Here is a 16,150-nt window from a genome sequence, read left to right as displayed (position 1 = left end):
AGAAAAAGAGGAAACACTTCCCAACTCATTTTATGAGGCCAGTATTACCCTGATACAAAACCAGACAAAACAATCCAAAAAAAATAAATTAATAAAATAAAAAATAAAAATAAAACGAAAAAACTACAAACCAATATCCATCATGAATATAGGCACACAAAATAATAGAATTCAGCAATATATAACAAGAATTATATACATCGTGACTAAGTGAGGTTTATTTCATAGATATAAAACTAGTAAAATTATTTAAAAATCCACTCTGTTAACAAGTTAAAGAAAAAAAGTCATATGATTATATTAACTGATGCAGTAAAAGCATTTAATAAAATTCAAGTCACTCATTATAGAAACTCTCAGAAAAACATCTGCAGGAAGAAACTTCCTCAACCTGATAGAGCTCACATCATACTTAATGATGAGAGACCGAACACCTTCCCCCTAGGCCTGGGAAAAAGACAAGAATGTTCGCTCTCACCACTTTTATTTGACATAGTTCTGGAGTTCTAGCCAGTACAATAAGGCAACAAAAGGAAATAAAAAGCATACAGACTGGAAAGGAAGACATAAAACTGTTTCTTTTTGTAGATGACACTCTTATCTACATAGAAAAGCTCAAGGAAGCTACAAAACAAGAAACTCCTCCTGAACCCAATAAGTGAGTTCAGCAAGGTCCCAGGATACGAGATAAACAAGCTGTATTTCCATATACTAGCAACGAACACCTGGACACCAAAATTAAAAATACAGTATCATTTACAATTGCTCAAAGAATGAAATACTTAGGTATAAATCTAACAAAACACATACAGGACTTATATGATGAAAACTATAAAATGCTGATGAAAGAAACCGAAGATCTAAATAAATGGAGAGACAATATGTTAATGGATTGGAAGACTCAACATAGTAAGATGTCAATTCTCCTCAAATGAATAGACAGGTTTAATGCAACTCTTACCAAAATCATAGCAATATTTTTTTGTAAATGCAAATAAGATTATTCTAAAAGTTACGTGGAAAGGCAAAGGAATTAGAACAGCTATAATACTTTTATAAAGAAAAGTAAAGTGGAAGTTATTGGTTTAACCAATTTTAAGTACCGAACTTAAGACTGGGTAGTACTGGCAGAGGGATAGACACATAGATCAATGGAACAGAATAGAGAACCCAGAAATAGAACCACATAAATATACCCAACTATTTTTTTGACAAAGGTGAACATGTAATTCAATGGAAGAAAGATAACCTTTTTTAAAGAGATGGTGCTAAAGCAACTGAACATCCATAAGCAAAACGTTAATCTTGATTTAAGTCACACATCTCATACAGAAATAACCTCAAAACATAGCATGGCCTTAAATGTAAAACCTAAAACTATAAAACTTTTAGAAAAAAGCATGATAGAAAATCTTGGGATCTAGGCTAGGCAAAGAGTTCTTAGACTTGACAAAAAAAGCCTGATCCATAAAAGAAAACACTGATAGAGACTGGACTTCACCAAAATTAAAAACTTTTGATTTTCGAAAGACTCTGTTAGGAGGATAAAAAGACAGGCTACAGACTGGGAGAAAATATTTACAAACCACGTCTCCATAAGGAATACTCAAAACCCAACAATTAAAAAACACAATACAATTAGAACATAGGCAAAAAACATGAACAGACACTTTGAAGAAGAGATACAGTGGCAAAACAGCACACAAATAGATGTTTAACATCCTTAGCTATTAGGGAAATGCAAATCACAACTGCAATGATATGCCACTACATATCCAGAATGGCTAAAATAAAAAATGGCGACCACCAAATGCTAGTGAGGATGTGGAGAAACCGTATCACTTATATACTGCTGGTGGGAACATAAAATGGTCCACCCATTCTGGAAAATGGTTTGGCAGTTTCTTAAGCAAATACAAATGCAACTACCATACGACCCAGCAATTGCACTTCTGGGCAGTTGTCCCAGAGAAATAAAGACTTATATTCATACAAAAGTCTATACACAAATGCTTACAGCACCTTTACTTATAATAGTCAAAAAGGAGAAACAATCCAGATGTCCTTCAACAGGCAAGTGGTTATACTGTAATATACCATGGAATACAATTCAGTAACAACAACAAAAAACAAACAAAAAACTACTAATACATGCAACAACCTGGACGATTTCCAGAGAATTATGCTGAGCGAAAAAGCCAATCCAAAAAGTTGCATACTGTATGATTCCATTTGTACAGCATTTGTGAAATGACAAAATTATACAAATGGAGCAGAGATTAGTGGTTGCCAGGGGTTAAGGAAGGGGTGAGAGTGGAAAGCAGATGTGGTTTTAAAAAGACAACATAAGGGATCCTCGGGGGTGATGGAAATGTTCTGTATCTAGGCTGTATGTATCAACGTCGATATCCTGGTTGTGACTTCGCAGTATAGTTTTGCAAAATGTTACCGTAGGAAACTGGGTAAAGGGTTCATAGAATTTCTCTGTATTAGTTCTTACAATTCTACATAAAGCTACAATGACCTCAAAATAAAAAGTTCAATTAGCAAAAACACTAGTTTAAAACTCTCAGGATATAAAAGGATTTAGGTAATTATTATGTATTATAAAAAGCAGATATAAGTATCTCAATTGAAAAAAAACTGTAATTAATTTCAGGTACCATTACTGAGTCAAATTTTGGTGACGAACTGAGAAACTGAAGAGAATGAAATGGGTATTCATTTGCAAATCCCATTTCAATATCCAGGAGAAAAAAACATATGAAGATATAGACACATCTATATATTAAAAAAACACAAAAACAAAACCAAAAAAAAACTTCAGCTCTTAAAATTTTTAATTTTAAGAAAGTTCCAAAAGAAATGCAATTCCTTTATAGCAGTCTTGAACACATTATCTGGAATCCTCAGAGAAAAGATGGCATTTTTAATCAAATAGCTTCCTTCGCAGAATAGCTTATTCCAGAAGGATGGGTCACAATTGCAAGTAAGGGGCAGACAAGTAGAGATGGAGGAGCTGAAGGCGCTTGTGGTAGATGAAGCTGGGGAAATACTAAGATGCAGTACAAAGGACTTGCCCCAGGTCTCCAACGTCAACTTCCTCATCCTGCTTACAAATCCCAGTTCTACCTTCCGCACTGAACTTCATGTAAATCACATAATCTCTGTGCCACAATTTCCTCTTTCTCAAAAACAGATATATGTATTTTTTTTTTACCTCCCATCCAACAGGATATTTGCAAGGAAATATCTGTACTGCACGGAAATGTTTGAAAGAAAAGTCCCCAGAAATAGTATCTACGACTGTGGTTCATTTAAAACATTTAAGTCTATTTTATATGAGGAAACATGGTAATGGAAGATAATGATTTTGAAGGAGACAGGAGAAAGAAAAAGACAAAATGAATGAGATTTAAACAAAGTCAACATCCCAGTTTATTTTATCGGTTGTCTTGAAGGTTACCGGTGGAGTACTTAGTACCCCAATCTGCTAGTGAAACCATCTTAACAGTATGAATTTTCCACAGCAGGCTTTAAAAGTTTGAAAAAAACTAAACAAATAAACAACCCAAATCTCACAAGGCTGCAGATCCACTAGGGGCCTGGGGAGTGGGATTCATCACAGCACTGAAAAACATTAACAGCATGGAAATAAGCAGAAATGCACTCTTAAATTTCATTTTACCTGAATTGCAGCACTAATTTAATTTTGTCTGGAATTTCAGTTACTCATTCAACTCTGCCTGCCTCCACTTGAATCTAAGCACTTTGATTGCAAAAATCACGATTCACACTCATCTTTCTATGTCCCATAGGCAATAATTTTGCATGTAGTTGACTCTCTGCAAATACTGAATTGAACAAATGTGCACAGGTAGAATCTATTTTAGGTGTCCCAAAATAGACATTGACCTCCTGATATTTACTAGCCTCAGCATTGCAACTCACTGAACAATGTTTTCATCAATTTCTCAATTTCTAATAAGCTAAATTATGTGAATTTTTCCTGATAATCCAAAAAACAGCTTTCAAAGATAAGTCCTGTGCCCAGAAACACATCAGACAAGACAGAAAGAAACTTTCAGTTGTGATTTATACCACGCATGACATGCTGCTTCTTGTCAATAATTAGCTGTTGGATAAAAAAGAAGTTTCAATTTTCTAATCTTTACTCACCAGTGTCCAGTCTTGACTTGACATGCTGATACTTTGGGTTTTGTGGTATCCTTTTGGTCAGATACTAAAAATAAGAAAATTCACAATTAATTGGGTTAATGTAAGGATAAAAGCGGCAAAGGGGGAAGAATCAGATACTTAAAAAATAGAACAAATGCTAAAATTTTGTCGAATTTAAGGATGGAAGGAGCTCTAGAGGTCCAACTGTCTCCTCAAAATAAGACTTCACAACAGCATGACCACAGGTAAAGATGGTTATCTTGTTTCTGTCAAAACATTCCCATATTTTGTCAAAATAATCTCATAGCACTATGTAAAATAAGGACTCAGAGAAAAGTTCTTAAAAATTATTTCTGACACTGAGCCCACATTGGTCTCTCCCTAATTTCTATCCAGTCCATTGTTGCAGCCCTGAATAAGCCACCCTACTCTGCCTCGAAAAATCAGTTAAAATAACCGAAGGCAGCTCTCTTGTCCTTTTACATTTCACTCTCTGTATGATGGTTTATAGGCTGTCTCCTCTGGACACCCTCTAGATTTTATCTACATCTCCCCTAAAAAGTGGCATGCAGATCCAGACCTGAGCATCGTGTCCAGATGTTGTCAGGCCAGGACCCAGTTTGGCAGGCCTCTCCTGCTAGTGGCCTGGAGTCTGAGGCTCCACAGATGTCACTATGATGGCATCTGCTCTCGGGACAGCTGGGGCACATCATGGGCTCAGGGTAAGTTTACAATCAGCAAAAATGCCTATGTTGGGTCTCCCTTGTCCTATTCTCTGGTAATGAACTCTGAATCTAAGCACAAGACATTTCCCATTATTAATTTCAGTGGCATTTTCAAAAGTCATTAAGTGAAGGGAGACTAATGAATAAAGACATTATAAAATATAGCTTTCTTGCTCAGGGGTTTTTCTGGCCTACAAGTATGAAAACCATATGTTCAGTCATAGGTAGCTGTGGAATATGAAATTAAAACCGGGTAATACCTTTCCAGCTTCATCTTCTGCCACTTGCCCACATGCTCCCAAGCATGCCACATTCATTCAGGTCTCCAGTCTTAGCAAAGTCTGCCTAGAATTCCTCTTCCCAACTTGTCCTTGGAGAAAACTTCACTTCCTCTAAGCTGTCCCAGGCGGAATTGAGCAGTTTCCTCTCCCTGGCTCCCAGAACATGGACACCCTGCACCACCGTTTACATCTCGACCTTCTTCTCTATCCTAGGATTTCCTTGAAGGCAGGGACAATAACTTACTCAAATTTGTATTCACCCAGAACCTAGTACATAGTAGGTACATTTATTGATATTCAATCAATCAATCAATCAATCAATCAATATCTAGAATGAAGACTGCAGTACAACAGCTATCAGTTATCTAGTGGTTCCTTAGAAGAGAACATCAAACTTTAAAATCTGTATCGCTTGCCCTTGAAAACATACGTAACTACAGCACGTAGTTAATTACTTACAACTACCATCTGCTCTTTTAATATCTAAAAAGTAAGAAAGAAAAAAAAATCTTGGAATAAAAAGGTCAGTCCTTTTGTGTTATTAAAAAACTCATTGACATAGCCTGTGTTTTTCATTTCACCCCAGGCAAGTAAAACCTTCGTTGTGGATGCTAAGCACTGGTCTTCAGACGTGTCTGTGGAACTCAAGCTCTTATTTAGAGAAAGGTTTCTCCATCTGAGCAGCAACCTGCTGTCTAGAAGAGAAAGTGACTCTAATGCCAATTCCAATTCCTTCCTAGACGAAGATGGAGAAGACTCTTAAGTGAGAGAAGGAAAATACTGAAAGACTAAAAAGGAGGACTTTAGGACAAGTTCCCCAGAAGGCAATATCATGGCAAAAGGAAAAAAAAAAAAAAAAACATACAAAAAAACCAAAAAAGCAAACAAAAGAACCCAGGAAAACCACGTGCCTGGTAAATTGTGTCAAGAAAAGCTAATACAAGGATATAGTTAAATTAGGCAAAGAATTTTCCCTCTTTTCCTTTTTCACTCTGTATTTTTGTAATTTCTATATGCTATTTCCTGTTTTTACTTTTGTTTTGTTTTTCCCACTAGTTTCCTAGCAAAGCTTCTTCTGAAAAATTCCAGGCTAGTCTCTGCTGAATCAGGGGGATTTGTCCATACCTAAGCCAACATAGCTAAGAAGTGAGGGTGTCTCCGGGGACCAGGTGTGGTGGCAGTAGAATGATGGGGGGAGTGTGGACAGCTGCAGTCACTGAGCCCTTCCCGCCCCCGGTTTTCCCTTACATAGACTAATGAGAAATCCATATGCTGCGGTAGAAAAATGCAATATTTCTTTCCCATTTTCCCATTTTGGTCCAACTTCTTGTTCCTGACTTTCTAGTACCAACCACAACATAAAACTATTTGTGCTCCACTCTAGGCAAAGTACCACAGATTTTATGGAACTGCCATACTTTTTTCCTTGAAATTCTGGCTTTGGGGATGATTGTTTCTTGACCTACTGACCAACTGGCTTTTTTTCAATTACATAAACAGGATGGAATGGTGGAAAGTGAAAGAGCTGAGAGAGCAGCTGTTCCAAATGGGACTGTTCGTTCAGCAAAGCCTTACTGAGCACCATTCATCGACATTTACTAGGTGCCCACTAGGAGTTAGCCACTGTGCTGAGGGCAGAGAGAAAAAAACACAGTCCTAGCCACCCAGTTCTCACTAATGGTGGGAAGAAAGACAAGTAAACAAACGGATGCCACACTGCATGATGCACAAGGAGTGGGAAGCAGAGGGCATGTAAGATTACAACAGGAGCATGTAAGATTAGCCCCTAATCCACACCAAGAGTTAAGAACCGTTTCAGGGTGTGGGGTAGTGGTTTATAAACTGAAATCTGAGGGAGTTAGTGAAGCTCAAGGAGTAGTGTGTGAGAGCTACAGGGTTCCAGGGAACTGGTAGACCTGGAGCACAGGGGGCCATCAGGGGTCAAATGAGGTTGGAGAGGTGAGGCAGACGGGTAGGTCATAACGGGTGTTGGATCCATGCTAACAAACCTGTATTTTATCCTGGTTCTGAAATAGGGTAATTTTCCTCCTCCCTCACCCCCCGGGAAAACTGTCAATGCCTGGAGACATTTTGGATTGTCAGAACTGGGTGACAGGCCAAGGATGCTGTTAAACATCCTCCAAGGATAGGAAAGTCCCCACAACAAAGAATAAGTTGATCTATAAAGTCAGTATCTGAAGTTGAGAAGCCCTAACGCAGATGACGGGGAGTCACTGAAGACAGTCTGAGGAGGAGTGCTGGGCTTACATTTCCATTTCAGAGGGATCACTCTGGCAGCACTCTGGAGAACTGATAGGATCACAGTCAAGAATAAAGGCACAAAGATCAGTTAAGAGGCGGTTGTGCTAAGAGGATCTGTGGTCCTAAGGAAGTAGCAGTACAGTTGAGGAGGAAGAGGCAGTTTCAAGAAATGTGAAGATGTAAAATCAGTGTGATTTAAAACTGACTGGCATGACAGGAGGAGGACAGTGATACCGTTTCCCCAAAAAGGGACTTAAGGAAGCATATATTGAAAACGTGATGTGTTCTGTTTGGGATGTGTTGAGGATGAGCCATCTGAGTTATCCAAAACGGAAGAGGTGAGCTGGCTATTTGGGCCTGGAGATCAAGGCTAGAAAACACAAGAGTTGGGGTGGTCTGCCTACAGGCAGAAGGGGAAGCCATGGGCATGGACAAAATCACCGTTGGAGAGTGTGTAGACTGAGAAAAAACAAACAAAACACCAACATTTAAGGTCAGGTGGAGAAAAGCACTGTGGATGAGACTCACAAGAAGCCAGAAGTGGGTCATGAAAATTAGAGTTTCAGGAAGAAGGGAACGGTCAACAGTGATGGGTGCTGTCAAGTCAGTGAACAAGAGAGCAAATATGAACAAGCAAACGAGAACGCAAGTCAAGTAAGAGAATAACAGAAAAGTAAATTTAGATTGAGTAAACCAGGACATTGTTGATGACCGTGGTGGATGTGGTTACAGTAAACTGACAGGAGCAGAAGCAAAAACAGCAGGTTGAGTATACGAGGGGGGAGGAGGGAAAGAAGAGGATAGTAGCCAGATGGTCTTTTTTCCCCCCTTGAGAGTTGCTAAGGAATAGTTTTTGTTGTTTTTAGAAGAAAGGAGAGATTTGAGGATGTTTAAAGGCTAATGGGCTAAATAAGAGAGGATGAAAATGAGACAGGAAGGTATGAAAACGGACTGGGAAAAGATGAGGTTCAGAGCTCAGGTGCCAGCGTCAGCTTTGGATATACTAAAGATAAAGAATTTAGATAGGTGATTGTGATGAAGTTCATCGGGAGAAGAGAGAAGTTGATGTTTGTGGCTCTTTATTACAGGCTCTTTTGAGGGCAATCAAAAATGCCTTTGAGAGCTCATACCTTAAAGAGGGCCAAAAGATAGTGCCCTGACTACCCACCCCATCCTAGCTACTTCTACTCAGCTTTCAAGACCCAGCACAAACACATTTGCCTGGCAGACCCCTCTGAAGGCCCCAGTCAGAGGGAAATCTCTTCCCTGCCTGGACTGTCACAGCACTTTGTACCATGCACACTTCTCACTTCTTGTACTTGGGACAGGGGCTCTACCTTGTAGATCTTTTTACCTGCTACAAGGCCTTGCCCTATTGTGAGAGCAGTAAGGACTGGTAAATGGATGAAGATGGTTTTGAGACCTGAGCAACATGCAGTGTGCATGCTAGTGCTAGGTGAGCAGTACAGATGTCAAGGGCTCTATGAAAGTCAAATAAAGAGATAGCTCACACACTGGGCGTGATAAGGGCGAATTCGTGGAAATGGCAACGGAACTGTGTTTTAACGGTTGACCTTCTCTAGATAAAAGGATGGGGGAAAAGGATGGAAAAAGCATTCCATGTGGAGAAAATTTTACTAGCAAAGCCTCTTTAAAAGCACGTGTAAAGAATAGCAAATTCGCTGGAGAACGTCCAAGAACAGCAACAATAATAAAGGTAATTGCTGCTAGCATTTTTTGAGCACTTAACTGTTGTCAGGCACTCCCTAAGCATTTTACCTCCATTATCTCATTTAATCCTCATCACTGCTTGGGAGGTAAATATTATTATCCTCATCTTACATATTAGGAAACAGAGGCATAGAGGTGCAGTGGATCGTGAGGCTCCTCAGCTGGTAAGAGTGGTGGACCTGGATTTAAACTGGGCCGTCTGGCTCTAGAGCTTGAACTCTCACACACTGTACTGTACAGCCTCATTCTAGCAGGGGTTCTGAATACGGGGTTCACCAATGGCTTTTAGGAGGTCCATGAGTCCTATGAAAGTATATGCAAATTTTTGAGTGTCTGTGCATTTTTCTGGGGAATGGGTCCTTGGCTTTCGCCAAATATTCAAATAAGTTTATAACCCCCGAATGGTTAAGAACCACAGGTATATGGAATCCTGTGGTGTAAGGTGGGACATGGATAAGTAGACTCCAAGAAGGGAACCCTAAATGGAGACTAAGTATCTGAACAAGGCCCTGAAGACAAGAGAAGACATTAAAAGTACTGAGCTCTGAGCCACACAATCAAGAGTATTTTGGCAGATTACTAACATATACAAAGTAAGAGTGGGCTTTGTGAATACATGGATGTTGGAGAAGGGAGAAGAATGAGAAGTCAACAATGGGATTTTTCTGAAAGAAAATCACCAAAAAAATGAGATCGTCTGAATCAAGAATCATTAAAAAAATAAAATAAAATAAAATAAATAAATGAATGAACTTTTCTTACGTCCCAACTCTTAAAATGGAACTGTTATTCTAATAGGTTGTTAGATTTCAATAGCAACAAATGTAATATTTACATTTAAAGGATTTTAAAAACTACCTTATACATTTTGTTCAGAATTTCTCTACTTATCTCCTCTGTAAACATTAAGTCCATTAAATGAAGGGAGCGGATATCAATTTTAAAAACAGACTCATTTAAGGCAATCTCACATTTAAAACAGGCCTTAAAAAGAATGCTTTTAAAATGGGAGTTTTATCTGATCCAAGTCTACTGATCTCAATCACCATGACCCATGCTCACACATACAGCAGCCTCTACTTTGCCCACAGCTACCACCTGTGGCTTACTGTATTTTTCAAGATGGTCACAACAGAATGTCCCATACTGTGATGTTAACACTCCTCCCACAGAGGGGCGGGACTTATGCTTCCTCCCCTTGAATCTGGATGGAAGTGATATGATATGACTACTGAGGCTAGATCATAAAAGGCAATATGGCTTCCACCTGGTCCTCTTGGGACACTTGTTCTTGTCACCATGCTGTGAGGAAAGGTCAAGTCACATGAACAAGGCCATTTGTAGGTGCTATGGCTGCCGGCCCCAGCTAAGGAGGTCCCAGCCAACAGGCTGCATCGACTGCTAGACATATGAATGAAGAAGCCTTCAAGATAACTCTAGCCCCAGATTCCGTCTGTCTGCAAAACCACATGAACGATCCCAACCGAGAACTGCCCAGCTGAGTCTAGTCAATTTTTCAGAACCATGAGATAATAAAATGATGATTGTTTTAAGTCACTAAATATGGAGATGATTCATGACAAATCAATATATAGTTGGAACATCCTCCATACCTTTTTCCTTTCTAGCTAAGCTCCCTGGGGGAGAAAAAACAAACACCTAACTCCTCAATCCATTACAGTATGGCTACTGTCCCCATCATTCTATCATGGTTCTTGTAGCAGCTAATCAACATTAGAGATCCCCTAATTGCCAAGTATAATGGCTACTTATCAGTCTTTAACTTCTTTGCCCTTTCTGTACTATATGACACTGTTATATAGCCCCCGCCTTCTTCAGTTTCCACTCCTTTGACTTCAGTGATATCTCTCTCCCCTGATTCTTCAATGACACATGGATCATTCCTTTGTCAGCCACTTAAATACTGTGTTTCCCAGGATTCCATCTTCCCAGTCTATAGGTTCGCTGTGGGCCAAACACTTGGTTTAACTGCATTTATATGCTTCTGATTTCCAAATAGTGAACATCGGCCTTGACTTCTCCATCTCAGGCATATATCCTTTTACTCATTCAACAGATATTTAAGGAACAACTATTGTGTCTCAGGCAGTGGGATAATGCAGATAAGACCCTATCTTATGTTCCTGTAAGTGTGCCGGAAACAAACACGCAAATAAAATAATTACAAATCATGATACTGGGTGAAGGCAACATACTGAACAAGTGCATCTAATTTCACTTCTTTCCAAATGCTCTGTAAAACCCCAGTGAAAGGATAAGACAGAAGAGTGGGAGAAGTGATAGCAATAGATTTCTGAAATCTAGAGAGCATACCAACAAAGTGAAAATGACTTAATGGACTCAAGAAAATCAAAGGGAAAGCCAAGAACAATTCTTAAAGGCTTAGGAACTGACAGCCCCAGTTCCCAAAGAAGGAAATAAAAGGAGTAGCTGAAATATGGAAGATTGGTTGAAGGCTGATTGAGAAGCAACTGGATATCCAAAACTTTCTCCCCTCTGTGCCATGGAGTGACTGCCTCTTCCCCGCCATGGCAGGTATCTACAGATTTGTTCCCTAGAAAGGGTTTCTGGACTGGGAGGTCTCCAGACACAGGGCAAGGTGGAGATAGCATTACTGAAAATTGGGGTATTAAGTAAATGATGCATACTAATGTTGAGATACAGTCTCTAGCCCTAACTCCTCCAGGAATTCAACCAGGCTTTTACTCTCAGGAGTGTGGGGATCTCCGAGAAAAAATAACCAGCAAGAGAGGAAAGAGCTAAAGGTACAGATTTGGGAGAGGGAGTCCCCAAATCATGGTCCAATGAGATCTTCCTGTAATTAAGCTCATCATTAGCAAGCCCCTCTGAAATAGAGAGATCCCAATCACATTTTTAAGTCTCCTACTCAAAAATATCAATTAACATTTCAGGATTGAAAGAACTCTGAGAACATTGCTACAGACTGAATTGTATCCTCCAAAATTCGTGTCGAAGCCCTAATTCCCAAAGGAAATGTATTTGGACATAGGGTTTTCAGGAGGTAATTAAAGTTAAATGAAGTCATACGGGTGGGGGACAAATCCCATACGATTAGTGTCCTTATAAAAACAGACACTAAAGAGCTTGCTCCTTTTCCACTCATGTATACAGAAAGAAGAGGTCACGTGAGCACACAGTGAGAAGGCAGCCATCTGCAAGCCAGGAAAGAGCTCTCACCAGACACCAAATTGGCCAGCACTTTGAACTTGAACTTCTCAGCCTCCAAAACTATGAGAAATAAATTTGTGTTGTTCAAGCCACCCAGTCTGTAGTATTTTGTTATGGCAGCTTATTAATACAAACATCTCCAACAAAACAAAAAGAAAAATAGAAATACAGAGGAAACAGGCAATGTGAGGAAAAATATTTTAAAAACCTATTATTAGAGAAATGAAAGCACACATCCACACAAAACCTTGTACAACTATGCTCTACTTAACAATGGGAATACATTCTGAGAACTGCATCATTAGGCGATTTCCCCATTGTGTAAACATCATAGAGTACACCTACACAAAGCTAGGTGATAGAAGCTACTAAATATCTAGGCTATATGGTATACCACTGTTGTATATACTCAAATTATTAAAAAAAAAAAAACTAAAGGTAAGCTTACCATGGAACCCGGCAACTGTACTCCTAGGCATCTATCCCAGAGAAATGAAAATTAACTTCACACAAAGAATTGTGCCCAAAAGTTCACATCTTTATTTGGAATAGTCCTAAACTGAAAGCAACCAAAATATTCTACAATAGCTGAATGGTTAAATAAACTGTTATACATCCATACCACAGAATACTAATCAGCATAAAAAGGAATGAACTGTTGCTACAGGCAACAACTTGGATGTGTCTCAAGGACATTATTCTAAGTGAGAAAAAACCAATCTCAAAAGGTCACATACTGCATGATTCCATTTATGTAACATTCTCAAAATGACAAAATGACAGAAATGAAGAATACATTAGTGGTTGCCAGGGGTTAGGATAATGAGGGGAAGGAAAGTGGATGCAACTAGGAAACAGTAGTATGAGAGAGATATTGTAGCGATGAATAGTTCTGTATCTTAATTGCAAATCTACACGTGCAAATCTTGATTATATTAAATCTACACATGATAAAAAGGCCTAGAACTATACACATATTGCACAAACACCAATTTTCTAGTTTTGATATTGTACTATACTTATATAGAAGATAATCATTAGAGGACATCAGGCGAAGGACACATGGGAGTTATGCTGCATGATTTTTTGCAAATTCCTGTGAATCTATATTTATTTCAAAATGAAAGTTTTTAAAAATGACATCGGAGTCTAAAACAGAGTTTTTTGAAATGAAAAACATGATGGCAGAAATTAATAACTCAATAGAAGGATTGGAAGATAAAGTTAAACAAATCTCCCAAAGAGAACAAAAAGAAAAAGAAGTGGAAAACAGAAGATAAAATTTAAGAAAATTAGAGAACCAGTCATAGAGAAGCAACATCATAATAATGAATTAAGAAAGAGAGGATGGAGAAAATGGGAGAAAGTCAACAAAATAATTTAAGAAAATTTTACAAGTAACAGAAAGACATAAGTTTCTGGTACTCACCAAAACAAGTGATAGACTCAGAGTAAGGGATATCTTTGTGAAACATCCTAACACTAAGAACAAAGAGAAGATTCTACAAGCTTCAAAAAATCAAGTCACATACAAAGGAACAGAATGGTTTTGGACTTCTCCATGCAATAGTGGATGCTAGAGGACCACAATGCAATGTTTTCAAAATGTTGATGATTTCCAACCAAGAATTCTATATTCAGTCAAACTCTCAGGCAAATAAATGTGAAGGCAAAGTAATAACATTTTTAAACACGTCTAACGTTTTAGACATAAATTAAAAAAAAAACAAAAAACTTATTTCTTATGCACTTTCTCAAACTACTGGAAATTGTGCTTCACTAAAACAAGAGAGTAAGCTGAACAGCTTTAACTAGGACACAAATCTATATTCACATAGGGCATCCCTGCTCCTCTACCCCTACAATCTTTTGCTTTCACCCATTCTCCTGAACTCATTAGCATGGCATCACATCAATGAGTAGCCTAAGCTGGGAACGTAAGCCATCCATCACTCTCTCATTTCTCAAAGCTAATCTTGAAGTCTTGATGATACTTTCTAAATATTTCTCAATTCTGTCCCTCATTCTGTGGCCTTACTTTAGGTCTTTACCATAACCATCCAACCAATTTCCTTCTCCCCAGTCTTGGACTTCTCAAATCCATTCTCCACGATGGGTCTCAGCCATTCGTCTAAAATACAAATCTGACCACGTCAACCTTTATTTCAAACTCAAAAGCTTCTAGAACTCTGAGCAGCAGACAAGAAAAATATGCAGCAGCCAAACTGCCACCCTCCACACCTACATTCCCCACCTCTATGGTACTCTCCTGAAGAGCTTAAACTCACCCTCGCAACTTTCTCAACATAGTTCATAGTTATCCATCATGAGATGAAACGATCTGCAACTCCTGTTCAATATTAAGGCCAAGAAATTTAGCAAAGGACATAAGGCCCTTCCAGACTTTACTCCTGCCTCTCTCCAGGGAACCGTCCACTCCCACGTTTCACATCTCTTTCAACTCCACTCATGCTGTTCTATCTGGAGGTGCTTCTTCCCCTAATAACCTTGTCATTTCAGTGCTATCTTTCCTCTGTGCTCTCGTAATATCTTATTCCCCAACCACACTGTACTCAAATTGTTTGCAAGTCTCCCTCACTAGACTAAACTTATTAATAGACAAAGGCCTTGGCTTATTCTGTATTTTTAGCATCTGCTTCAAGGTGACAGTCCAATAAACATTTGTTGAAATTAAATGACCACAAATGCAGCAGTGCACTAGGGGTGAAAAACACAAGAAAGTAAAAAGTCCTATAGGGATGGAGTAAAACTAATGCCACATTTTGCGTCCTTTCCAAATGGCTTGGTCTGCTTATTCCTGCTCTTTCTGTATCCCCACAGTCAGAAGTGATGGCTCCTTTTGCTTTTGTTCCTTTAATGTTCTGGGGCTTCATTCGGATGTTACTTATGTTTTGTAACTGCCTCTCCTAGAATGTAAGCCCTTTGAGGGAAGGGGCTGTGTCTTTACGCACTTTGCTCCTCTTGGCGACAGTACAGTTAGCATGTGCAGGATGGTGGCCTCTCCCTACAGAATAACTGACTAGGCTCCGCGTCCCCCAGACCCGCCCCGCCTCCCTCGGGTCTCAGACCCCTCCTCACGCCGGCCGCTTCCCGCCTTCCGGGCGGCGGAAGTCGCCGGCTGCTCTTCCCTGCCCACGTGGAGCCTTTTCCGGTGCTCCCACCCCCCTCCGCCTCTCCGATCCGGACCTGGCCCTCACCTCAGGATTCCCAATGTGCCTCCGGACAGACATATTTGCTCCAACCGACCACGCTCGGGGTTCTAGCCTCACCAGTTACCTCTAACCCTAGCTTCCTACTCCTACAACCTCGCAACCTCGCTCAGCCACCTCCCTACAACCTCTTCTCCGATTGGCTTGCCTTCCCAGGCCAGCCAATGGAGGCCCAGCTTACTATCTCTTCGCAGGGTCAAGAGAGAGCTAGCCGCCGTTGAATGGTTGCCAAGGGCAACGCGGGACGCCGGCTAGCGAGGTCTTTTGTGCTCTGGCTGGGCCCAGCCCGCTCCAGCGTTCGCGCGGGAAGAGGGGCGCGGGGGAGGGGCAGGCTGGCGCCTGCGCGTGGGTGGCTGCGCAGAGCCCGAGAGGGGGAGGGGCTGGAGAGCCGGGGGAGAAGAAACAAGTGTTTCTGGCAAATGTGGAAAAACAAATGCGGCACAGGGCACACACACGCTCACACCCCCCACCACCTTTTAAAACCATTTTAAACACCTGGGATACTTCTTCGACCATAGGACATAGATATGGG

At 39.9% G+C, this 16,150-nt stretch overlaps 1 protein-coding gene across 8 annotated transcripts in view; it reads right to left on the bottom strand.

Moving 5' to 3' along the window:
* CEP41 (centrosomal protein 41) overlaps window positions 1-15,891 on the bottom strand; it is a 42,513-nt gene extending 26,622 nt beyond the window's left edge. For 2 of the 8 annotated variants that reach the window (XM_025045921.1, XM_025045922.1), the window contains exons 1-3: window positions 15,607-15,888; window positions 4,180-4,243; window positions 3,583-3,630 (exon numbers count right to left, since the gene is read on the bottom strand). Coding sequence is in view for 4 of the 8 variants with exons in the window: in XM_015588390.2 (XP_015443876.1) it covers window positions 4,180-4,243; window positions 5,165-5,221 (121 nt within the window). In the remaining 4 variants the exon portion in view is untranslated. Of the gene's footprint in view, window positions 1-3,582; window positions 3,631-4,179; window positions 4,244-5,164; window positions 5,405-15,606 lie in introns of those variants that run through there. The other 6 variants (XM_015588390.2, XM_006910514.3, XM_025045923.1 and 3 more) reach the window with 6 other exon arrangements.
* Between the last annotated feature and the right edge of the window lie 259 nt (window positions 15,892-16,150).

This window comes from Pteropus alecto, unplaced genomic scaffold, assembly GCF_000325575.1.
Source record: "Pteropus alecto unplaced genomic scaffold, ASM32557v1 scaffold22, whole genome shotgun sequence".
Taxonomy (NCBI): Eukaryota; Metazoa; Chordata; class Mammalia; order Chiroptera; family Pteropodidae; genus Pteropus; species Pteropus alecto.
The sequence above is the reverse complement of the archived record's forward strand: the minus strand, read 5'-3'. Positions and strand labels throughout refer to the sequence as shown.